The sequence below is a fragment of the Oncorhynchus keta genome, chromosome 21 (assembly GCF_023373465.1).
Source record: "Oncorhynchus keta strain PuntledgeMale-10-30-2019 chromosome 21, Oket_V2, whole genome shotgun sequence".
NCBI lineage: Eukaryota > Metazoa > Chordata > Actinopteri > Salmoniformes > Salmonidae > Oncorhynchus > Oncorhynchus keta.
Window position 1 is genome coordinate 7,222,692 of NC_068441.1, and position 27,540 is coordinate 7,250,231.

At 43.1% G+C, this 27,540-nt stretch overlaps 1 protein-coding gene across 1 annotated transcript in view; it reads right to left on the minus strand.

Moving 5' to 3' along the window:
• Positions 1-27,540, minus strand: part of LOC118399836 (kazrin-like) — a 165,091-nt gene that overhangs the window by 130,301 nt on the left and 7,250 nt on the right. The window contains exon 3 of the mRNA XM_052473276.1: positions 6,937-7,094. Coding sequence (XP_052329236.1) covers positions 6,937-7,094 — 158 coding nt within the window. The remainder of the gene's footprint in view (positions 1-6,936; positions 7,095-27,540) is intronic.

The following is a 27,540-nucleotide window of genomic DNA, read 5'->3' on the forward strand; positions in this document are numbered from 1 at the left end:
TGTATTACCACAACTGACCGGCAGACCTCAATTCACCTTTCAATCACCCACAAGGTATAACCAATGAGGAGATGGCACGTGGGTATCTGCTTCTATAAACCAATGAGGAGATGGGAGAGGCAGACTTGCACCGCGTTCAGCATCACAAATAGAACTGGCTTCTATTTTAGCGCTTGGCAATGCAGACGCTCGTTTGCGCGCGCGAGCAGTGTGGGTGCAATGATTGAATAACACGTATGTGTACATTTATTTTGCAACGCTCGCGCACGCTGTGGTCAGCATGTAAGAGTGTAGAGGAGGATGGAGTAGGTGAGACAGGAAAGAAGGGAAAACTAAAGGGATGTCAGTCTCTTCATCTCACATCAAACTTCAGTTTGGGCAGTTTACCCACTGTTCCCAGGGCGCAGAAGACGTCGATGTTGATTATGGCAGCCCCCCCGCACCGCTCTGATTCATGGGGGTTGGGTTAATACATTCAGTTGGACAACTTACTATGTATCCCCCTTTTTCCCTTTCCCTTTGCAGCAATTCAACCATGAAGTCCTGATTCACACAGTCTCCTTTGAACAGTCGATGTTGAAATGTGTCAGTTAATTGAACTCTGTGACGCATTTATTTGAGCTGCAATCTGAGGTGCAGTTAACTCTAATGAATTTATCCTCTGCAGCGGAGGTAGCTCTGTGTCTTCCTTTTCCTGTGGCGGTCCTCATGAGAGCCAGTTTCATCATAGCGCTTGATGGAGTTTGCGTTTGCACTTGAAGAAACTTTCAAAGTTCTTGAAATGTTCCGTATTGACTGATCTTCATGTCTTAAAGTAATGATGGACTGTCGTTTCTCTTTGCTTATTTGAGCTGTTCTTGCCATAATATGGACTTGGTCTTATACCACCCCTACCTTGTCACAACACAACTGATTTGGTCAAACACATTAAGAAGGAAAGATATTCCACAAATTAACTTTTAACAAGGCACTCATGTTAATTGAAATGCATTCCAAGTGACTACCTCATGAAGCTGGTTGAGAGAATGCCAAGAGTGTGCAAAGCAGTCATCAAGGCAAAAGGAGAATCTAAAATACAACACTTTTTTGGTTACTACGATTACACATATGTTATTTCATAGTTTTGATGTCTTCACTATTATAATACAATGTAGTAAAATAGTAAAAATAAAGAAAAACCATTGAATGAGTAGGTGTGTCCACACTTCTGAGTGGTACTGTAGACCATAAGGGATTCTGGTATAGTTTGCCATTGTTTTGATTCATTCAGAGAGGAGAAATGTATGAACAATACCATTAGTTCATTATTTAGCATCTGTTCGTCTGTGAGATGTCTTCTCCTGCTGTTGGTGGTGTTGATTCTTGAGGCCTGGCGCCTCAAGACATCATCTGCTGTGCACAGACGACCAAAAGGATGGAAGTTCGATGTGAGATTATTATTCTGCACAGTAGAAAATAGTAAAAATAAAGAAGAACCCTTGAATGTGTAGGTGTGTCCAAACTTTTGACTGGTACTGTATGCCGAACTCTGGTGTTGGCAGCATCAGCTTCTCTCCCTCTCTCTCTCTCTCTGAGGACATTCTGCAGCCATCTCCATGCCTCCCCTCAGAGCTCTCTCAGAGTTTCCAATGCGAGACGAGTGAACGTATTCCCTTCAACCAGACACAAACAAGACCACAACAAGGGCCCCGAACAGCACAAACACTCTTCCTGTCAGTCAGGAGCAGATGGGCGGGGAGGAAGAGACCTTTTATATCATCAACACTCTCTCTGAAATTGAGGTGAGCACCTTTGGTCTGCAGAAAGAGTGAGTGTAGTGATCCGGATCACCTTTGTGACAGCACTCTCCGTATCTATGGCAACGTGCACACAAGTGATGCTCCAGTTTAAACTGCTTCAACAGGCAGCTTTGGTAAGGGCTTTAGACGACCAAACCCAACCTGTTCATTCACCATCACAAAATTCCTACATGTAAAGCAAAGGCTTGATCTACCGAGCAATGTGCCCGCAATGTACTGGGGCTATTGGACGTATGATCAGAGATGATATTCTACTGTATTCAAGGGACTTGGGGGACAATGCAAAGAATCACTCACATCTGCGTATCATGCCATTGAAAGGCGGTAATATCCTCAGTGTGATAAAGCAAGTGAAGTATCCAACTGCAGTGCTATTCTGTCCTCCTCCAGGCATAGGAGCCTTGGATATGACAGGTATTTAATTTAAGCAGATTCTCCACAGTTGGGATGGATCCAAAACAGATGTAAAATAACTAATGTATCATAGTGGTTTAAAATGCCTAGATCGGTTTGAAAGGGCATATCAGCTTAAACCGCACAGCTAGAAAATGAACAACATCCTCTCTTTGAAGTCCAGACCACACCAGTCAATCAAATTAAGAAACCTTGGTTCAGGAAATGATCTCATACCGCCACACGATGAATCAGGTGGCAGAGAAAGTAATGACGGCCAGTCAAATGAGACGAAAGACATTGTCGTTTGCGGAGATAAGATCTGTGTTCTCCTCTGACAAAACAAAGTCATTTCATTTTTTTAACCTCGGCAGTAAAGGGTTCACACTTGAAACGAAGGCCGACAAATCTCATACACACCATCCATGGCCTGCAAGGCTCTAAGTCGTAGAACACAAGTAATGATGAGATGCTAGCTAGGAGTTATGGATCAATATTCAAGATGGGGCAGCAAATCAACACTCGCCTGGGTCGTTCTTTGTGTGTCTGTTGATCAGTTTATTAGTGCAATATGTGAAGGGCCTGATCCCCCTCTCAGACCCAGACACACCTCAGCTGAAGGAGTTGCACAAAGGACTGAGGGCTGGAATCCAAACCCTGCTGGATCAATACCCCAGCCTCCCAATTCATTTTCTCACAGGCCATTGGCTCACATTCCTCCTTTAACTCTTGATTGGTCAATAAATAATTTAAAATGGTGACAGTGCCAAAAACTATATTATTGTGCATCAAATTGGCGCCTTACCCATCTGTCTAATCAAAACATGTTTTGTAGCAGCCATAACATAATTCACTGTAGTTGCAAATCGGCACACTCCACCATATTTACTCAATTCTTCCTGAAATGTTATAATTGACTAGAATGATTTTGATGTGCATTGTTCATAATCAGACTCCTGTGAACTGACCGTAAGTGGCTGAAGGTGATGGCTAGGATTAATAGCACTTCTAATCATACTACTGCTGCCTCCTGCTCTGGCTGCCTTTTCGCCTCAGTGTTCGTCCAGTATGGAATTTCTAGGCTCTCTGTTTTTGCTTCCACTACAGACTCGGTTCATTGCCAAACAGCCAGACCCTGACCCTGAACGTCCGAGTAGTGGAAGAGAGGGGAGATTAAGGATGTGCAAGGTCTGCAGAACAACCCACGCATAACGCCAGCCCACTGTCTGATCAATACTGTAATCACTTCCTGGTCTCCCATCTAACAGCCTGCCTATAGTGGGCTATCTATTATTCTGTAAAATGGCTCAAAGCCTTTAGCTAATACACAAGGAAAGCTCTCCTGCTTGGACAGAGTGACCATGACACCCAAACAGACAGTGAATGGTGTATGAGTGCCAGGACTGCTCTTCTTGGGGTCTCTAACCAGTCCCAGTTCGGCTGTGTATTTAGTCTGAATCAACTCAGTATTGCAGCAGTTTGAAGTACTGCTCCTGAGCTTGGGTATTGTTTACGGGTACAGTATTTTGACATTCTGAGCAGTGCTAAGTGGTTGAGCAGTGAGTTCTCTTTCCACCATCATCAGATCAGAACAGCAACCTATGGAAAACCCACTGACACCCCCACCAAAGTAACGCAACGTAACGCTCCGCTACGTCAAGTCAGTCGCCACACCCACAGAAAGGCTTCGGATTAGTCACCCAGCCACAGCACAGCACATAAATAATGCATCCGTGCAAAATGATTAATGAGGCAATCAATTATGTGACAGCATTCAAAGAGAAACTATTTAAATCCCTTCTCGCCAAATAAATCTGCCTTTTAGTGGACTTTGCCTTGAGAAATTAACAGTTAAAAACAGATCAGATTGTTTTTTTGTTTCATTTATTTGCAGTCAAACCAAATATTTGATTAAAAAAAATATTTGATTCAATTTCCAAAATCAATATGGCTTATTTCACATCATTCGCTTGTGACTAATTCTGCACTTTGTGAATCCCAGCAAGATGGAGTAAACAGATGTGATCATTATGATACAGTGTTTAATGAGAAACATGAATACTTTTGGTGACAGATATCCTCCTATGCCTGGCGCTCACGTTCCTCAACCACAAGTAGCACTAATTAGAGTTAGCGATCTAATGACCCACAACATGATGGGTGATGAAGTGAGAGAAGGCGCAGGGCTGTGCCGGGCTGGTGACAGCGGGTGATGATGTCAGAGCAGGCTGGAGGGCGGCAAGGCGAGGGTGTGTCGGCTCTTTAAGGTTATGCGGGGCACCAGAACAGCCCAGTCTGGCTCTGCCACATAACCAATTAGACTGAGAGGGGCAGCTGTAGCCCTGCTGTCAGCTAGATGAACTCTGGTTCAGACTTATCCCAAGATTGACGGCTAACACGGATGGAGAGAGAGGGGGGGGTGATTTCACATTTTTGCCTGCTGCTGCTCTACCCTCAATGAATGCAAAACACTTTGGGTAGACAGGCTGGAAGACAGGCTGGAAGACAGGCTGGCAGGCACTGCTCCTGTGTAGGTAAATTGAGAACAGTCTCTTGACCATTTTGCGAGGTTCCGTGGGTAGAGTCAAACACTACGGACATGAGGATGTAATCACGGTGATCATGACTGATCAAACAGAGCATTGGGCTGCACAGTTCAGAAAGGTCCCAGAGTGTGCCCGGAGGGGAGGAGAACGTAACAGAGAGACACTGTGCTGCCCAGACTGATGTGTAAGCCTGCCTACCATTCCAAAATTAAGGGAAGGTCCTGTAGAGGACGCACAGCTCGTCGCCATGGCAACAGGCAGCTGTCAGTCAAACAGGGGCAGCCTCTACTATAGCTACTCTACTGTGTCTCTACAACTGACACGGCAGAAGAGGGCGTCATGGATGGGCTCAGGTGACAGGATGGGCCTCATGGGGGGGGGGAAACGGGTGCAAGTAAAGATAGTGGGTCTTACGGGACACAAAGCCAGGGCAACAGGTAGACAATTAGTCAACTTGACTGCTACAAGACGCTTCACTTAACATTGAACTGCTACTGACTTCTCACCCAGATAATCAGCAGTCCATTCGTGGCAGAAGGCCCCTGCTCATCCATCACCCGTACAGTTTTATATCGTTGAGCTACAGAGAAACTGACTGCGGGCTAGCAATCTTTCACCCCGACTTGCATACGATCGGGCCGAGGAGAAGGCGATGGCCTTTTGCTGAATTACAGTCTCTTTAATCAATGACACCGCAGCGTCTCAGACAAATATCTCGGGGAGAATGGCGAGGGGACTCTATATTCATCATGTAAGTGTGTGATGTGACTAAAGGATGAGCCAAATCCATCACTGTGTCAAGTCCCGGCGCACATCTAGCAAAACAAGAACAGAAAAGGAATGAGACGATTCAGGGGTAACTGTAAAGAGGAATTATCAAACGATCCAAGGCAAACCAGAGGACACATGTGGATTGTTGTATTACTTCTCTCTGTAGACATTCCTCACATATTATACATACAGAGTCCCTTCTGATGTAGGAAGGAGATCCTTATGTTCAAGAAATAACTGTTTAGAAAAGGCAATGGAAAGCATTGTGATTGAAGCAAGCATTTTCCATACATCTTGAAGAAGGAGAGAGAAACAATACAATGCTTTAGCTCATGGCCAGACTCCCCTGTACAATAACAATGAAGATAGGCAGCGTATTGCCAGATTGGAGACAATTTCCAACATGGATGTGCACTGTTGGGTACTTGGGTCGGCATGATATTGGGGCCTTGGTTTATGCGTACTGTGATCCGTGAGCCGGTTCGAGTCACATTATGTCCATATCTGCAGTGCTGATGCTGTCATAGCAGGGGTTGGGGCTAATGATTTCGAAAAGCTCACTTGAATTGAGAGCTTAAAAAAAAAAAGACTGAGAGCCCATTACATTATTTATGCTCCTCTCTGAACGAGGTGACATTCAATTATTCAAACATCGACATTTGGGGACGATTCCGTTTTGTTTGACTTTTGTCTCTCCCAGGTCCTGCATAGAGTTAGCTCGCTCATAGCTGCCCTGTCGGTGACCGTTCCCTGGGAGAAGCTATATCCTCTCCAGAAAATAAAAAAAAAACACAAGGTGAAAGATTTGAACAAACACCCTAGGACTACATGAGAACTACCTGCAAACGTCATCATAACAGTCCGTAACGAAAAGGATGGAGCAGAAGTCAACTGATGTAACAGAGCACATTAACTCTCTCAAGTCCTCGCTAAGTTTGCTGGGTCCAGCATAGTATCAGCATAGTCCAGCATAGTATCAGTTGAAATCCATTTTTTTTCATTCATGAAATTGGAGTGAATGAACTATAAATACTCTAGTCTTAACAGCCCAAGTATGAGTCATCATAATATGATTGCCCTCTCTCTTTATGTAGTGTTGTCTCTCTTTATGTAGTGTTGTCTCTCTCTTGTCGTGATGTGTGTTTTGTCCTATATTTATATTGCTTTTTTTTATATCCCAGGCCCCCGTCCCCGCAGGAGCCCTTTTGCTAGGCCGTCATTGTAAATAAGAATTTGTTCTTAACTGACTTCCCTAGTTAAATAAAGGTTCAATAAAAAATAAATAAATACAATTGCTGTGAAAAGATCCTGCCTCAATGGATTTCAGTAGGCTCCAACAGCAGACTTGTTTCCCCTTTGGACTCTTGCCCTGGTTTTAAAGGAGGTGAATGATCAGGGTTCAGGGATTAGAGATCAGGGGTTAATACCTGTGCGTCCATGAGCAGGTGCCTCATCAGGGCCATGGACTTCTTCAAGGTGTCTCTCTCTCCGGGCATGAAGGCCTCGCCCTCCCGGGACAGAGTGCCGGGCCTGGTCACCATGAAGTGGACTATCTGGTCATTCAGACTGTTCAGGGACTGGACCGCTAGGAGAGAGAGTGAGACAGAAAGAGAGAGAGGGGGGGTGAGAGAAAAAAAAAGGTTCAGGGCCATGCATATTTAATTTGACTCACACACAAAAGACACACACAACATTTACAACAATAAGACAGTCTGCCTTTCCATCCATTGCCATGGTGACCTGTCAGCTCAACTGATTTCCCTCACGCTGGCTTTGCTCTCCCATCTTCTCCCTCCCTGCCCTGGCTGATCTCTCCCATTTGCATTCTGAGTGCTGAGCTATAATCGCTCCCATCCCCATGGCCACAGCTACAGCACCGCTCCTTCCACTGGTCTCCTCTCAGCATTAATCCCTCTCTCTCACGTAACCATGGGGGGGGGCATCATTAGAGTAAGTCCATTACCGGCACACAAGTCTCACTCCAGCCCATTTGCTGCATTTGTTCATGCTGTAAGCTCCGGCGATCATGCAACCCTTTGTTTTTCAGCCACTAGAGTCGAAAGCAACAGTATGTGCAGCACTTTCAAACTAACACACTATGTTTACTTCATAGAGACCTCACCGCAGAGGCTGTAAATGCTCCATTAACCTCTCTGGCCCAAACCCCTGTGATGGGAGCACTAATGTGACCAAGTCCTGTATGATGGATAATGACGGTCTTCACTTCAATAGGCAGCTGTGCAGACCACACAGGCTATAGTAGCTGTCTAGGGGTGAGAGGAGGAGGTTGTGCTTGTCTAAGCAGGTCAGCATATCAGACGTTAGAGCAGATGACATTTGACCTTGTGGTGGGAGGCCACACTGAGGTGAAGAGGAGGGTGACCTGCAGAGTAGGTTGAGAGGTCAGCGGGAAGTGGAACCAACACTGGTCACGTGTGACCCCGTCCCAGATGACAACCAAGGACAGTCTATCAACACAATGATGAAAGATTTATGTTCCCACCTTTCAGCATTTCATTGAAATGCAACAGCATCACACAGCCAGGGAGACATGTTTATGAGCACACAGCTCCGCAGGCAGGCAGCGGCACATATCAAATCAGAGGCAGGGAAAAATGTAATGTTTATGGCACCGGTTGACGAATGGATTCTAATTTGACATTCAACATTGACGAGGTGTACAGTCCCTCTTTCTGGCTGAAAGACGGGCGGCGGGCAGACAGGCTGCAGTGTAATAAAACGCTGCTGTTGAAAACGAAATTCTGCCCGACGTGGGGAACAGACTGTACTCGGAATTTCCATTCAATGCATTCTGTCAATGACAGAGAGGGAGATCGCTCAGCTCAACAACAAAAAAAAGCAATTCTTTAACAATCCAACTTCAATATGGCAAAATAGAGTGAACATGTAGTTCTCTCAAATAGGTTCCCACTATTCACATAAGAGGATAAAACAAGCTGAAGGTGGGTTATTACAAAACCATCTCAGACTAATACTCCAGTTCTCCTCTTTACTTCCAAGTAAAGTTCTGTAACAACCTCTAGACTCATAAGACCCGTGACTCCTTACATTACTGCAGTTCCCGGGTACACAACTCCGGTCCTTGAGGGCCACAGGGTCTGCCGATTTTCACTCTACGCTTTTGATAAACGACTGTTTACCTCTGGGGAAAACAGATATGTACAATCACTGGGAAATCACTAACATGAATTGATCCGTTAAGTTCCCGGTAGAAACGAAAACATGGGCGGCCCTCAAAAAGGACTTGGTGAGGTGCTCTCCTGCACACGTTCCTAGCTTCACGTGTAATCATATTCACACAGCAAGTGCAAAGCAGACAAGGGATTAGCATGGAAATGAACACACGCCCCTTTATTCTACAGAGAGTACAACGGCAGAGGAAATGTCAACGCTTGTTTTTCAGATCAATGATTGAATACCTTGCCTAAGCATTCAAATCACCTGGAGAGCTGACCATGTGTGAACTCAAGCATTTGATAAGCATAACTGAGAGAAATGTTATCACTGCCCTTTCTCAGCAAGCGCTACACGGCTTATATCATTGTAAATATGGGGAAATGTCTAGTCCCTTCACTATTTGCTCAAGCATACATCTTTAAAGTCAATAGCGTTTTGTCTTTCAGATAGCCCTCTGAACAAGGTCTCTGTAATAATTGATGTTCCCAAAATGATGTACTTTTTACTCCATACATTTTCCCTGACACCCAAAAGTACTCCCTGACACACTTATCAAGAGAACATCCCTGGCTCTGATCTGGCAGACTCACTAAACACATGCTTAGTTTGTAAATTATGTCTGACTGTTGGAGCGTACCCCTGGCTATCAGTAAATGGAAAAAAACAAGAAAATTGTGCCGTCTGGTTTGCTTAATACAAGGAATTTTAAATTATTTATACTTTTACTTTTGATACTTAAGTATATTTAAAACCAAATAGTTTTATTCAACTAGTATTTTACTGGGTGACTTTCACTTGAGTCATTTTCTATTAAAACCTCTTAGGGAAGCTGCGAAAATTCGCAGCTTTTTGTTAAAAATCGCGCAACATTTCAGCGCCCTGCTATTCATGCCAGGAATATAGTATATGCATATGATTAGTATGTGTGGATAGAAAACACTCAGACGTTTCTAAAACTGGTTAAATCACGGCTGTGACTATAACAGAACGTGCGTTTCATCGAAAAGTGCAGGAAAATCTGATCACTGAAAATTGAAAAAAATATCCATGCACCACTTCCAAGGTTTGTTAAAGGTGAACCGGATTAAATGAGGTCGAGGTTGCAATACCTACAGCTTCCACACGTTGTCTAGAGTCTTGTCATTTGCCTACGATTTGTTTCTTGGTCAAACAGACACAAGGCAGCGCATTTCTTCCGGTCTCCGACCTGATATATTGGTTGAGATTTATTCGGACAACATTTCCAGACGGACACCTATAGAATTGACATCGCCTCGTGATCAATTTTATCGCTTATTAACGTGTACTAATACCTAAAGTTGCATTACAAAAGTATTTCGAAGTGTTTTGTGAAAGTTTATCGTCGACTTTTTTAATTTTAAAAAATGACGTTACGTTAGAAAACGCTATTTTTTTTCCGTTGTTCACACAGTGTTCATAGATCGATATCTAGGCTATATATGGACCGATTTAATCGAAAAAAGACCCAAAATGATGTTTATGGGACATCTAGGAGTGCCAAGAAAGAAGCGTGTCAAAGGTAATGAATGTTTTATATTTTATTTCTGCGTTTTGAGTAGCCCCCGGCTATCGCAAAATCTGTCGTTAGGTGACGTTGAAGTATTTTGGGGGATACATGCTATCAGATAATAGCTTCTCATGCTTTCGCCGAAAAGCATTTTACAAATCTGACTTGGTGGATAGATTCACAACGAGTGTAGCTTTAATTCAGTACATTGTATGTGCATTTTAATGAAAGTTTGAGTTTTATCAAAAACTATACGTGGCGCACTTGAAATTTCCGCTGATTGATGTTCCCACAGCGGGAGCACTTCTCTAATTAAGGCATCTTTACTTTTAAGTATGACAATTGGGTACTTTTTCCAGCACTGCACCTGTGAAACAGATGAGGGGAGCTCATTACAGGGTCTGTAGAGCCACTAAAAGACACAATGGCATCAACAATGAACTGTACTGAGACCAGTCAACAGCAGAATCATAAAACTGGGAGAAAACAGTTAACTCTTATTAATGTAATAGCTCTAGAGGGGCATTTGGTGCTTAATTTCTGTGTTTTGTGATGTTTGTTAAAATATCAATCTGCATAGTGTTTCCTATGGGAGCCAGATTTGTTTCGCTACGGTGTAATAGCAAAACTAACCAATTTAAAAGGTAATGATGTGGTTTTTCACCCAATCCATCTCATCCAGCTCTGCAATATAGATAAATAAGAATATTCTGCTGGAGCAGAGAGAAATAAAGATGAGCGTTTCAATTCTTCAGCAGCTTCGGGGATCCCTCCCTGCCCTGGTGCTGTGGTACAGTCTCAGAAGCCTGTCTACTGCCAAGGCAATTTAAAATAAGTTCTAAGGACTTCCCTGCAAACAATAATGAGTCGTTAGGACGTCCCAGAGACGTCCCAAAACGTTGCCTAAACTCATCAGGACGTTGTGTCAAGGTCCCCTGGAGGTTCCCTCTAGTTCCCGGTTTGTGCCGGGGTTGTTTTTAGGACGTTCTTGGGACGTTGCGCCATGATCTCCTGGAGGTTTTGTCTTTTTTTTTGTGTGCCTGTTTTGCATGTTATTTTGGCATTCATTCATGTCACATATCAGTTTGCAAACAACGTAAAAAACAATGTGGTCCCTCTCCCCCCTAAGAACTTAGCCTACTGACTTGATGTTGCACATGTAGCCTATAGCCTGTTTTAGAGGAATGTCATCCTCGGATATTGTAAGAGCGGCCCATGTTCTGATTTACGTCGCTGTCCATTTCAAAAGGGCTGAACAAATAGTTATATCAACTGCTCGCTCATTAATGTCTGCATCCAAATGACGGCTTGTCTCTTATTGGCTCATCGTTCCCTTATGCCATAGTTTGTCCATCTCAATTGTTATTTTGCTTCACGGGTCTCTCTCATGAATTTCTTCATAATTTTAGGAAATGTTGGAAGGATTTCAATGTTTCGCTTACTTTGTGTATTATAATTAGCTCATGTGCTTTTCTTCACGAGGAGGGGATACTATATCATGTTGTTGGGTCTGTAACCATGTTTGCCAGTGACAGTCTCTTCCCATAAAAAAATTATAATTCAACATGAAGTTCAGTAATAGAACCATGTACTTCCAGTTGATATTGCGAGAGTTGTTTAGTTCGCGAAATGCGCTGTCTGTGCACCAGTATATTGTCAATAAGAATGGATCCATGTGACTGTGTTTTCCTGGCCTAATTAAATAATTGGCCAAATTAAATAATAACGTTGTATAGTGGCTTTGCTGGCATGCATCTAAAAATATTTCCAATATTTCCATACTAAAATCACCACTGGTCATGGTCCCCTGTAGGTTTTGTCTTGTTCCCGGGGACATCACCTGATGGTCTAAAATAAACGTTCTAGCTAGGGCACGCAGACCATAGTTTCATTACACACCCCCCCCTTGTTACTGTTGCCAAGCCCATCGAGGCTCTGATAGGTGACACACTGATCCATTCACAGCTCTTTGTCTTTTGGCAATGCTAAACAGTGCTTTTAACACACATATTTGACACAATTTGACATACATGTAAAACAGTAATGACTATTTAACATGTCCTCACATGGGATGTACTCACAACTTGTTGGGTCATGGGATTCCGGTCTTCCAGCTACCCCACCATGTCTGTATCAATGACTGAATTCACCTGTAGGCCTATACCGACACTTTGCCCATCAAGGTACATTTCATCTATGTTAAAAATACACTCAAGAAAAACTATTATATTTATCATAGTGATTCCTTGAGTAACATTAAATCCCCACCAACGTTAGAAAAGTAAACAAAAACCCAAACTCAAAATGCTGAAATAAGTAAATGAAATCAATGAGAGAAGTCAGATTAAGTGATAATTAAAATAGCAGTGCAGTTGGCACTCTTTTGTGGAGAGATGTGTTATATGTAATTGTGTAGGGAATTCTGTAATTCTTCAGTCTTTGTGGCACAGCAGAAAGATCAGCATACCCCAGATGCAGAGGTTGTGAGTTTAAATCCCAGGTGGGGTCATATTGATATGGTCAAATGTAAACATACTGATTTTAGCTGAACAGCGTACAACTTACCTCAAAACCAGATACCATTTCATTACTTTACTTATTTTTACATTTACATTTAAGTCATTTAGCAGTTACTTATAATGGTTTGGGACACCTGGAACAATCAGGGGAGCCTCAGGGGACATTGCCACAATGTTCCAAGAACGTTCATGGGAACAAGAAAAAGGTCCCCCAGAAAACATTCCCTTGGGACCATCACACAGCGTTCTTAGAACGTTCTCAGAACGTCAGACGGATAACGTCACACCAAAACCCTTAAAGGACCTAATGGGAACATCGCTGAATGTCCTCAGGACGTCTCCTGTTCGCTGGGTTCACACTTCAAACCTCAGGCCCAGGGCTGCATCAATGGATGAGAGGTCTCCAAGGTTCTGAGACCACCAAGAGAATGCCACTCGGCTGCGTCTCAATTGCACCGTTGCCAGGAAAGCACCCAACACAATTATGTTGGGAGAACAAAGCCTGTATTGAATCTAAACTAAAGGCTATACAGTAACATGATCTGTTACTTTCAGAAAGAGGAGAGATTGAGGCTCATTTTGAGGCTTTGGAAAGCTTGCAACTGTAATGCTAATTGTAAAGCTGCTCAAACACAGGCATTTGGACAGAAGCATTATAGTTTAGAGGTTTGCTTTGCATAAAATAACCCAATCCCGCTCGGTATCTAACAGCGTCCACACAGGCCTGTAATTTTATTGTTTACCACATTGTTCTGCTTCACTATCCATGGAAGGGTGCAATTCATCCCCCGACTGTCTATGCATCTAAATTCTCCAGAGAAATTGGACACTTTTCTCAAAACCATGCTCCAAACAATATATCTAATTGAGATCTAAAGTGTCCCCTTAGATAGAAAGAATCAAATGGACCTTGTCGACCTCTCAAAGAATAACTGCATTTATTCTGCAAAAGTAAATCCTTGCTGCAAATAGGGATAGCTGCCAAAAACCCTACTATGCATTGACCACAGTGCTGGCTCCAAAATCTTTCCTTTCTGAGGATAGAATGACAAATACTTCACCTTGGTAAGCCTCATTCCATGGTCCCCCAGTTCCTCAGAAAGCAACATATCCTGTCACACTCAACATTGATGTGTGACTGTGTGAAGATGATGCTTAGCAGATGGAGATGTGTGTGTGAAGCTTAGATTTGCTCTATTTTGGGGGCGGAGAAGGAAATAAAAACACAGCACTGATAGCCACTGGATCCAGGAGGCTGATCTAAAAAAGGAACTATACAAGGTTCTGGAATTCTGTGCGTCATTGTTTGTGTTCCCCAGAATCACGAATCTGAGAATCCACAGACCTCAGTTTATCCAAAACAAACACCCAGACTGGCATACATACATGACAGGCATACATACATGACAGGCATACAGGCATACATACATACATACATACATACAGACAGGCATACAGACAGACAGACAGGGCTTGGGTTCCCCTGCTTCGCTCTGCTCCATACCTACCAGCTTGCAGAGATCCCTTGTGTCCTTATCAGATGTGTGATTCCTATGGCGCAACAGTATTGTTTTGGTTTGTGTAGAACAAAACCTTCTGTTCTAATCATGAGCTCAACACAACACTTCAATCTGTCGCAGAGTGACAACTGGGAAACACTCACATACTCTATACAGACCACAATATACTAAACACACACCACTGACACTCGCACATTAGCATATTAATAATACTATCGAAACATCCTTTCCTAACGAGGAAAGCTTTTTTAAATACACACGGTAAGTGGTTGCTGTAGTGTTAGGGAACAGCACCAGCAGCATTAGCCTAGTGTTGACAGCCCAGCACACACAGCAGAGGCTTTAGTGGAGCTGACTTTAAGGTGCAAAGACGTGCTTGTATACAGCCGAAATCTGGTCCTTACAGGAGTTTACATAGAAAACTCTTGAATGAGCTATACATGCACTTCTGGTTATAGTTTAATGATATACAAGTCTGCTTATAAACTCAGTCAACTATTTATGAATTATGAGCATTTGTTCGTGTATTTCTTAACATCAGTGAATACATGTGTATAAACCATTTATTACGTTAAGTACCTTCAAATTGCAATCATATTGTATTTAAAACGATGAACAACCTTATTTCAGTAAAATAGGAGTTTACCCGTGCATGTACAGAGCAGTTGGGTCTTACTGCACCACAACGGGTTTGGAACCTAGTCTGGACAACCAATCTTCTCAATGGAAAAAGGGAAATGTGATCTTGACAAACCATTTCTGAATGGATCTCGCTTCGTGCAAGGGGACATTGTCATGCTGAAACAGGAAAGGGCCTACCCCAAACTTTTGCCACAAAGTTGGAAGCACAGAATTGTCTAGAATGTCATTGTCTGCTGTAGCGTTAAGATTTCCCTTCACTAGAACTAAGGCGCCTCACCCGAACCATGGAAAAGAGCCCAAGATCATTATTCCTCCTCCACCAAACTTTACAGTTGGCACTATGCATTGGGGCATATAGCGATCTCCTGGCACCCCGCCAAACCCAGATTCGTCCGTCGGACTGCCAGATGGTAAAGCGTGATTCATCACTCCAGAAAGCAAGTTTCCACTGCTCCCGAGTCCAACGGCAGCGAGTTTTACACCTCTCCAGCCAACGTTTGGCATTGAGCATGGTGATCTTAGGCTTGTGTGCGGCTGCTCAGCCACAGAAACCCATTTCATGAAGCTCCCGACGAACAGTTATTGTGTTGACTTTGCCTCCAGAAGCAGTTTGGAACTCGGTAGTAAGTGTTGCAACCGAGGACAGATGATTTTTACGCACTTCAGCGGTCCCATTCTGTAAGCTTGTGTGGCCTACCACTTTGGGTCTGAGGCGTTGTTGCTCCTAGACGTTGCCACTTCACAATAACAGCACTTACAGTTGCCCGGGGCAGCTCCAGTAGGGCAGAAATTTTACAAACTGACTTGGCAGTGGCATCCTATGACAGTATCACTTTGAAAGTCACTGAGCTCTACAGTAAGGCCATTCTACTGCCAATGTTAGTCTATTGAGATGGTGTGGCTGTGTGCTCGATTTTATACACCTGCCAGCAACGGATGTGGCCGAAATAGCCTAATCCACTAATTTGAAGGGGTGTCCACATACTTTTGTATAAATCGCGCATCTCAAAGACATTTATCTGAAATTTCACTGTAAAAGTCTGAATCTTATTTTCTTATATGTATTGTTTTCACTGAGCCATACAGCTGTGTCTATTTAATTCCAATACATTGACCATGTTCTGCATTCTATCAACATTTTTGTTACCAAGGGAGTGAAAAACAAGAATTGCATTTGCATATTTTACATTGTTTTATTTTACTTCTTGATGTACTAGAGACTCAAATGGCAACGCAATCTATCCTCTTCAAGTATTCCCTATATTCCTTAAACATATAGCAGTATAAATTGAATGTGATTAAATGTGTATAAAACTGAAATGTATCAAAGCATTTCTAGTCCAGCAAATAAATACTAAAGTAGCTCCCTCAGTTTCCCTTGTGGGGGTCCAACTAATTACACTGATAGTTATTCAGCCCTTTCAGTGCTCACCCACGATAAGCCTACAAAGACACCCGCCCACTCCTACTTTTCAACAATGAGGGCTGATGAAAAAAAGAAAAGGTTTATCCCTCCTTCAAGAAACTCAAAAGTATTTCAACAGGCGCAGTAATCAAAATTCAAATGAAGGCAAAAAAAATAAAAATCCCACTTACATTTCTAATGAAACTTTTACAGCATATCTCAGTGCTGGTTGCTATGGTGACGGTAGAACCAGAACCTACATCCTCCCTATATGCACTCGTGGGTCTTGATGCCAGCAGGAGCAGGCAGCACTGGCACTGCAACACTTCCTAACCCTCGTACGATCACAATATAACTAAACGCCATTGCATTAACACACGCCTTGAGGGTCACACCAATCAAGTCTCTCTTGCACAGCAGTAGCAGTTCAGTGTCCACGTCCAAAGCAAAAGGTTAAAACCCCTGAAACATCTTGTAGAAGTCATCAGCTGTACTCAGCGATGTTAAATATTCACGTGATACAGCCCACTCAGTCAGCAGGGTTCTGCTTGAATAGGAAAGACATTAAAAAGCTATGCTTTAATCATGCTAGGGTGCGTTCAGGTGAGGACCTGACATTACAATATTCTAGCACTTCTCTCTGGGTATACAACCCCTTTGGCAAAAACTGGTTGAATCAGCGTTGTTTCCACGTCATTTAAACAATAACAATCTATGTGATGATGTTGAATCCACGTGCAAAGCTGATTGGATTGGAAAAAGTAATCAACATAAGGGCATTTAGTCTTTTCTTTTTCTCAAATCAAATTGTACACGTCACATGCGACGAATACAACAGGTCTAGACTCCACCGTGAAATGCTTACTTATGAGCCCTATCCAAACAACGCAGAGTGAAAAAGTACGTTTAACCTAAATCCAAGGACACGATGAAACGTTTTACTGAATTCACGTTAGTTGACAACTCGACCAAATGTAAATCAACACGAGACGTAGAACTGACGCCAGCGCCCAGCAGGAAGGCACATACAGAACTCCTCAAACTGATGTGCAAGCAAAAGAGTATAAAGTTCACAGAAGTGGATAGCTGAGACCAAATCAAAGCATGCAACTTGATTTGTCGTTGAGTTTTCTACATTTGTATGATCAAATTCTACATGGTAAGCAGATTGAATTGTTAAACAAATCCTGGGTGATTTCAGAGTGCATACCAGTATAGCTGTCACTATGATCCAGCAACATTTCCTTCTGTAAATGTCATCCAATGGCCCCCCAGACCCGAAATTCCAGAAATAAGAGTTTGACCTATGAGGCTTGACCTCTCTATCTGTCAGATTTATCCTTAAAAAGGTCAACAGGCAGTTGGCTCTGGTTAGCTATGTGGGTTCATCACTATGTTTTGTTGTTACTGACCTGTTGTTCCAGCAGGTAGCAGGCAAACCTGGGGGAAGGTGAGTTGAGCCCTTAAATAGTCTGTGTACTGCATCATTTATTTCAGCATACACTCCCCGTGTGCAGAGATTCCACCTGACTTTTACAAATCAACACTGCCACCATCTGGTAGTTCCGTGGCATGGTAGGCTACTGTATGAGCATGGGAGTGGTGTAAATCCTCAAGTCTGGTCTATTTTCAAGGGCTTGTTGATCAAATATTAGATCAAAGCCTACTATAAACATCCCTTCAATTTAAAACAGACTGACATCAACTATCACATGCATCACAAATCAAGACGTCCAGATCCACCTCAAATCTTTGCCACACGATCCCTCAGGTCTATCGTCCAGCAAAACCGACGTCTCCAGACGCTGCGTTATCACAGAGAGTTCGCCATTGGGGTCTCCTAAGGTTGTGATTGGAGACAGCGGTAGGACCGAGCTGCACAGAACAGGATGCCGAGTGAAACAGCGGCGGGAGCAGAGCAGCTCGAGGCAGCCTGGAGGAGAGTGCCCTCCACGGGCCCATCGTGTCTTTGATCAGTGTGCCTGCCACCTAGTGAGACAACCCAGTGAGAAGCACTAGGAGCTGCTCGGATTCGCCGCTTTCAGTCTTGAGCTTTAGATGGAGCAGCACATAAAAGTCTCCTTCGGCCCTTTAATATGATATGCCAAAGGCCTGGCTGCATGCTCTGTACTACCAGGGCTGGAAGAGCTTTTCGGTATTATTACCCTGACATTAGTGTGCGTCCACACAGGCCCAGAAAACCCACAGACTAATTGAAATGAATGACAAATGAGTGCGGCGAGGCGAGGCGCTCATCGAGAAGGTGCATGTAATGGCTCTCATCATGTATTGGTGCATGTAATGAGAGGGAAGTGAGAGGAGCGTCTGTCTGGTTGTACGAGAGGTCAGGTGTTAGGGAAGGCCAACTTGACCATCTGGATCGATCCTCAGCCGAAGGTCAGCTAACACTAGCATCCCCATCCTTATGCTGCACGCCCACAACAACAACAACACAGAGCCTACCAGCCCAGTCGCATAATGGAAACTGTCTGTTTTATTCTACTATATATGAAGGGCAAAAGATGAAGAAGAAATGTCTGAAGGATGGGAGTGGCACATGCTGAAGGAAAGAGAAGAAAATAGGCATCTGTGTGTTTCTTCCAGCTGAGAAGAAGAAAGCGTATGAGGATAAGGCTCTTCTCTTTGAGAAGTCAGGGTAAATAGAGCTTGTTAGAGGGGACCCATAGGAACTACACAGCTACACAGACGCCACCGTTGTCATTGGGCACATCAAATCCAGGGCTGAATTAAGGTCCTTTGGAGAGTCTGGACTATGGGGAGAATATGTGACAAGTCTGCTGCCAATTAGGCCTGTTTGTGTCTCAGACCCTGTGTCTTGTTTGTGTTTGTCATTCAGGGGAGGAAAATAGGGTAGAGGCAGATCTGTTCCTAACTGTGCAGCAGGAAGGAACGCTGTCTGATAGCTAGCAACTCTTCACAACCTAAAATAAGGCTATTGAGAAAACATTTTAGATCTCAGAATTACTCAAATAGTGCACATTGGGACCCATTATACCCACTTTGAAGCTCAAAATCCAATTTCGTAACCATGATAGTTGATTATATGTCATTCAAAGGTAGAAAAGTGTTAGCAAAAACTTGGTTACACTGTTTTTATTATATAAGGCTACCAGGTTTATATGAGGCCATACTGTGGTAAACAGCCCCAGAAATTCAAAGGCAACTCAAACCAAAGCATACTGAGCTTGACAGTTCCGAAGAAAAGTTAAAGAGCACTCACATCCTTCATACATCAAACATTCCAAGCTCTCCTCACGCATGCACAGACAGCTCCGTATTCACATGTCTGCTAACAGTGAGATCAGGAGGGGTGGAGAGAGGAATGCAGCTTAATGATGCTGACAGTATCTCTCCTACTGAGTGCCTACTGAAGAGCCTATTACTGATTGGATCAGACAGGTTATGCCCGTCTGAAAAGCACAGATAGGGTCTTGATCATGTGGTCTTGATCTCCAGACCACTGCAGACCATGTAAATGCAGTTTGGACACAGGAACTCTGCCTAGAAGGCCAGCATTCCGGAGTCGCCTCTTCACTATTGTTGTTGAGACTGGTATTTTGTGGGTACGATTAAATGAAGCTGCCAGTTGAGGACTTGTGAGGCATCTGTTTCTCAAAGTAGACACTCTAATGTATTTGTCCTCTTGCTCAGTTGTGCACCGGGGCCTCCCACTCCTCTTTCTATTCTGGTTAGCACCAGTTTGTGTTGTTCTGTGAACGGAGGAGTACACAGTATTGTACAAGATCTTCAGTTTCTTGCCAATTTATCTCATGGAATAGCCTTCATTTCTCAGAACAAGAATAGCCTGACGAGTTTCAGAAGAAAGTTATTTGTTTCTGGACATTTTGAGCCTGTAATCAAACCCACAAATGCTGATGCTCCAGATACTCAACTAGTCTAAACAAGGCCAGTTGTATTACTTCTTTAATTAGCACAGTTGTCAATGGTTTTCTAATGATCAATTAACAAAATGCTGTTCACGAATGCTCTCCATCCAACCTCACTGAGCTCGAGCTGTTTTGCAAGGAGGAATGGGAAAAAATGTCAGTCTCTCGATGTGAAAAACTGAAAGAGACATACCCCAAGCGACTTACAGCTGTAATCGCAGCAAAAGGTGGCGCTACAAAGTATTAACTTAAGGGGGCTGAATAATTTTGCACGCCCAATTTTACAGTTTTTGATTTGTTTAAAAAAGTTTGAAATATCCAATAAATGTCGTTCCACTTCATGATTGTGTCCCACTTGTTGTTGATTCTTCACAAAAAAATACAGTTTTATATCTTTATGTTTGAAGCCTGAAATGTGGCAAAAGGTCGCAAAGTTCAAGGAGGCCGAATACTTTCGCAAGGCACTGTATATTGGTCACGGTTTATATCCTCCAAACACTTGCTTCTCGGGCGTTATCACTCAAATATGTCACAACACAATATGGGTCATGACAGTGTTTTGACCAGGTTATGACAAGTTATGACAGCTGTTATGACATGACATGGTTAAGACCCTGTCACGACGTGTTATGGCGCTGAATGTCAAGTGTCACCCTGCTGATACAATGTCGCTGATGCAGAAAACTGCATTCTCACTTGCAGTCAGCAAACTGATGTATCTCAGAGAAAGTTGACTGTCAAAAACAGAAAGCATTTGACACACGAGACTACTTTTTCAAGTTCTGAGAGGCAGCGTATGTAAATTATACTCTCACTTCGTGAGCACTCTCCCCAAAATAAGATCAGTGAGTAAATATACCAGCAGACTCAAACCATTTCAAACCTGCCTCACGTCTGCTATATCTGGCTCCGCTCTGCATCGGTCTCAGGTCTGTGAATGCCGCGGTGCTGCATGGAGAGTCCTGAAGGTGTGAGAAGAAGCAGCAGCAGCCTACTGTAGCTAAGCCTCATCATCCTCTCGATGGGTTTCTGTGTTTCCTGCGTCATTGAAACGGAGGCTGCCTGTGTCTGCTGACTCCACACATCTGTCTTCCCTATCCAGTACCCAGCGCCGCTGGCCTCCTTTCCCCTTGGTCTGGATTATAAAACCCCTTAGTTACACTGCTGAGTCCTCCACTGCAGATACACGTTGAGATGCTTGCCAAGCCTCCAGTGTTCCTCTAACAAACGATAGAGCTACAAACAGGGGGGGGGTGAAACAAGATAGATAAATATAAAAACAATTTATTCTACGACTGTAATAAAAAATGAATATATCCACACTGAGCCACAACACAAAACCATAACGCCACAGTATCCAGAGCACATTACCAATAGTACAAACACCCATACTGTAGAACAGTACCTTTATACCGTGCCTTCAGTAAGTATTTACACCCCTTAACTTTTTCCACATTTTGTTGTGTGGGATTCAAATGGATTTATTTGTCATTTTTTTGTCAACGATCTACGCAAAATAATGTCCAAGTGGAAAAATGTAACATTTGGAGAAAAAATCTTGATTAGGTAAGTGATTCAACGGGAATCACTGATTCAACGGGTCTTCCTGGGAAAGGTGAATTTGTCTCCCAGTGTCTGTTGGAAAGCTGTTTTTGCCTGTGCTGAGCTCTATTTGATTTATTTTGTAATCCTAGAAAAATCTCTAGTCCTTACCGATGACAAGCTTACTCATAACATGATGCAGCCACCACCATGCCTGAAAATATGAAGAGTGGTACTCAATATGTTGTGTTGGATTTGCCCCAAACATAATGCTTTCTATTCAGGACATAAAGTTTATTTCTTTGACACATTTTTAGCAATTTTACTTTAGTGCCTTGTTGGAAACGAGATGCATGTTTTAGAATAGTTGTTATTCTGTACAGGCTTCCTTCTTTTCACTCTGTCAATTAGGTTAGTATTGTGGAGTAACTACAATGTTGATCCATCCTCAGTTTTCTCCTGTCACAGCCATTAAACATGTCTGCTTTTTTATTTATTCAGACTATTTCATCTAACAATAGTTGTCCTTCTTTTGCGAGGCATTGAAAAACCTCCCTGGTCTTTGTGGTTGAATCTGTTTGACATTGACTGCTCGACTGAGGGACTGTACAGACAATTGTATCTGTGGTGTATATTGAGATGAGGTAGTCATAAAAAAAATTATGTTAAACACTATTATTGCACACAGAGTGAGTCTATGCATCTTATTATGTGACTTGTTAAGCACATTTTTACTCTTGAATTTATTATTATAATCCTGAATTTATAGGCTTGCCATAACAAAGGGGTTGAATACTTATTGACTCAGGACATTACGGATTTTCATTTTAAAATTCCAAAAAACATCATTCCACTTTGAGATGATGAGATATTGTGTTAACACCAGTGACAAACAAATCTAATTGTAATACATGTTGAATGCAGGCTGTAACACAACAAAATTTGGAAAAATTCAAGGGGTGTAAATATTTTTGCAGAGCTCATAACACAGAGTACAATGCGCTTAAATCCAGTAAGAGAAAACAGGGCCTATTGCATGTGGTCGCCTACACAGTCCATAGCACAGAACCTATAGCACATCATCATCATTCTATAGCGCAGAGCCCATAGAACATCCAAGACATTGATAATCCATATTAATTAGCGCATCAGTAGTTAGTCTGGGCTCACGTTGTGGTGAAATATATAGCCTTTACAGCACTTCAGTGGCAAGCTCTTTAACAGGCAGGCCACGCTCCACACAGATGGGAGTGCACAGAGCAGAGTGTGCATGTTTGTGACAATGAGACAAGGTAACAGATAGTTGAAATTGGACCGCCTCTATGCATATGGGATCGCGGTCTAAGGCATCGCAGTGCTTGAGGTGTCACTACAGACCCGGGTTCGATCCCAGGCTGTGTCACAACCGGCCGTGACCGGGAGTCTCACAGGGCGGCGCACAATTGGCCAAGTTTACATGGCTCATCGCGGTCTAGCGACTCCTTGCGTCGGACCGGGCACCTGCAGGCTGACTTTGAACAGTGTTTCCTCCGACACATTGGTGCACCTGGCCTCCGGGTTAATCGGGCGGGTGTTAAGAAGCGTGGTTTCGGAGGACGCATGACTCGAACTTCGCCTCTCCCAAGCTCATTGGGGAGTTGCAGCAATGACACTAGACCATAATTGGATATCACAAAATTGGGGAGAAAAAGGTCTAATATAAAATAAATAAAGCTATTGTAACCCCGTGTTTTCTGAAGGTTAATTATTTAAAAAAATAACCCTTGGCACCACAACTTTTCATTATCTTGTATGAAGGTTCAGTGGTGTTTTTCATGAACGCTGAATCTGTTAGTAGGATTATAATGAAAAAGTGGCTCCAGCTGTTTCTATTTTCAGCAAAACAACATCAGCCTTTATCATTAGATGGACTCGACCGGGGTGTATTGTGTGCTATTGGTTGTGTTTAAGAGCATGCGTGTACCACTTACAGTGTGCTGCTTGCCACAAGAATTCTGCAACAGAACGGAAAGCTAAGCGTCTGTCAGGAGCTTTTTAATGCCGTATAGAATTGAACAGATCTTAAAACAGCTTGAGCACCGGAGCATGAAAGCAACTGTCTCTAAACAAGCCACTCTTCTTGAGTACAAGCTCTGTGATAACACAGACACCATCTTACATTTTATCACAAAAGAAAAGAAAATTACCGGCTACTATCTTCAAAAAATGCAGGAAGGTGTGAAATGGGGGCTGTGTGTGTGAGAGAGAGTGAGTGAGTGAGTGAGTGAGTGAGTGAGTGAGTGAGTGAGTGAGTGAGTGAGTGGTGAGTGAGTGAGTGAGTGAGTGAGTGAGTGAGTGAGTGAGTGAGTGAGTGAGTGAGTGAGAGAGAGCAAGAGAGCAAGAGAGCAAGAGAGCAAGAGAGCTCTAAAGCAAGCCCAAAGGTAAATCAATATGAAAGAGAGAAACAATACCGCAATACAACGTATGAAAACATGATGAGCATCTCAGGCATTTCTCCACATCAAAAGCCTGGGGAGTGTGGTTTGAACATTAGAGTCAGATTCTGTCATTGGCTCGGTGCTCCATAAAGGGCTACTGACATCAGCAGGTGTCGGTCTACTCCCTCTCAACGACGACATGATTGGTCAGGGCCAGGGGTTAGACCCACAGATCTCACTTAGGGATGAGCCTCATGCCAATCACGCCCAACATGTGGATTTCCTGTCCAGGGGAGACATCTGTTTCCCCCAGAGTAGGTGTTTTATTGAACCAGCTTAGATAGGCAGGAGGACGGTGCACTAATGAAGAGACCTCGCCCAGCAGTACACTCCTAGCACGGAGACCACAGCGCGGACAATAGCCACAACACAACTACACAGACACACACTATGTCTGCAGAATAGCAATTAGACACTTTTGGGGCTACTACACACGTTGCTGTAGTCACTACTTATGCAGACACACATATGCATACATAGATAAATACACAGTATTGACTACCCCGAGACAGTACACACACACACAGTCCCACTGACCCCGTTCTTAAACAGCGACCATTAGAGACATGAGGCCTGCCCATTTCCGCAGTCAGATGCACTAATGTAGTGCTGAAATCCAATACGGGGGATTAGATCTGAGATAAAGAGAGGTATAAATGAAGCCTGTATTTACTCTGATGGAGGGATTAGCAGAACCACTGGGAACACCCAGCGACCACTGTCAATAAGGACCTCTAATCTAAATACAGATATGAAAGCCACTGACTGAGCCGTTCATCGTAAGCCTAATAATAAAGTGTGACTGGCTTTTTATTAGGAACTAAGGACACTGCCAACAATATCAAATGTGTCTGGCCGTGATTCGAGACGACACTAATGTTTTAGCAGTCAATCTGGGCACACAGAAAGAGAGTTGGAACATTGGCCGTGCGCCAGCCCCCTACCTCCCTCTCTCTCACACACACACACACACACACACACACACACACACACACACACACGGGATGAAGACAGTATAAAGAGTTATAGGCTCCTTAGACTTGAATCTGCTGATAACCTTGTTCTCTGTCCTCTCATCACTGGAATCTAGTGGCGCAGAAAAGGTGACTGGAACTTCTTCATAGGACATTACAGTAGAGTAAAGGTGCTTTTAGCCAGAGCAGACCCAGATATGGGCTTGATTTGAGTGACACGCATTTAACGCATTAAAAGGCAATCTCCCAACTTTATAGGCCCTTGTGAAATGTGACGTTTTTGGCGGAAGTGGGACTAAACATTACCCAGAACGTAAGATGTGTAAACAGAATATTTTTGGGGTCAACTCTGGTCCCACATAAAACAATGCGGTCAGAATTAGAGCTCTGCGTTACCTTGTAAACACAATAACACTTCAATGTTACAGCCACCCTTACAATGTTGTTGAGGAGCAGGAAACCGCATTGAAAAGACAAACCTGGAGAACGGCATGGAAATATAAACCTGTAATTGATACAATTCATTCAATGTTGATAAGCGATGATAAACACGCTGCCAAAAACCTACTGGTTACTGTTTTGTGACAATAACCATACCGGATCTGTCATCTAAGACTTCTAACCTGTTGAAATGTTATTTATTAATAACCGCAACTTTACAGATTAGCTGATTTGTCTAATTGCATTAGCTAGATAGATAGATTTGGTTAGGCAGAGTGGGCTTGATAGTACAAATCAAGTTACAGTATAGCCGGTGTGACTCAATCAACCCTCCATTTACATAAGTGCAAAATAACAATTTGTGTGTGTGTGTGTGTGAGAGAGAGAACATTATCCTATTTAGATAGGATAAGGCCTAGCTTTGCTCTCCTAGATACAGAAGAGTCTCATCATCAGCAGTACTTCAAAACCCAGCACACATTTAGTAAAGAGGCTTTGAGCCGCCTGCGATCCTCCAGTCAGCGGCAGAATATTAATCAGGGCCCCGTCACCCCATCCGACAGTAATACGCTACTGAATACCAAACACACTTAATGAGTCCACAGACACATTCAAACAAAGAGCATTATTTATATGCAAAGAGAGGACAGGAACAGAGGAGACACACTCTCGTCAAAGACAACGAACAATATCCCACCAGGCTGGATAAGCTCGTTTATCTTATCAAAATCACTCCGCGGCCTACAGTGAGCAAGCAGAGTTGACTAAATCAATCACCAGATAGTAGATATACTACACTGTATCACACCACAGCTCGTTACACCCCGGCAAGGAACATGTGTTAATGAATTATGTTCTCATTATCACAAACAACTTCTCTTTCGGCCCCTTATGCTTTAATAGTGTGAATCTCAATCAAATGGCTTTTACTGTGCGTCTCCGTTGAATTAACGCATCTCTGTCTGTCTCTCTCTCTCTCTCTCTCTCTCTCTCTCTCTCTCGCCCTCTCTCTCTCGCCCTCTCTCTCTCTCGCCCTCTCTCTCTCTCTCCCTCTCTCTCTCTCGCCCTCTCTCTCTCTCGCCCTCTCTCTCTCTCTCGCCCTCTCTCTCTCTCGCCCTCTCTTCCGGTTGTGCAAATAAATACTTCTGAACTGTGACGTTAACTTTCTCTAACTTCAATGAGAAAGTACTGTTCAGGTCTCTCTCTCTCTCTCTCTCTCTCTCTCTCTCGGACTGCTCTGGCAGTTTTAATCTGGCAAAGGACGTTCTCATTAACCAACATGCATGTCAGTTTGTATTTATGGCAGAAGGGAGGTATCAAAGGATGTGAGTAAGATCTCTCTGCAAGACCCCAAGAGAGAGAGAGAAAGAGAGAGAGAGATATTCAATCTGGAGGCAAGTCGAGGGAAATCATCTGTATTTTAGGAGCTATGTGACCCAGAACATTGTTGAATAAGACGTCAGCCAAACATGGTTGACATAGAGATGATCGAAAAGTTGCAGAGACCTGTCAACGCATGTGAAAACGTGAAAACGTAATAGATTTAGCTCAAAATAATTCAGCCTTCAGTTTGGGCAATATAAATGTTCTAAATAGTTTCTCAGCCCCCTCACTCTAATGCCTTGAGATTAATACTGTGTAAAAAAATATATATAATTCTGTCATGAAGGATTAAAAGACAAATACAAGCAGGCAGCTGGAAGAAGCTGGAATGGGTTCAGCCACCACCATTTCCCACTGATATTTTAACTAGAGCCTGACCGATAAATTGGTTAACTTTTCGCAGAAATATTTGCATCGGTCTACATTTCACAAATAAAGCGCTGGTAATATATACATAGAACAAATAAATACGCCTGCTCATTTGAGGTAATTTT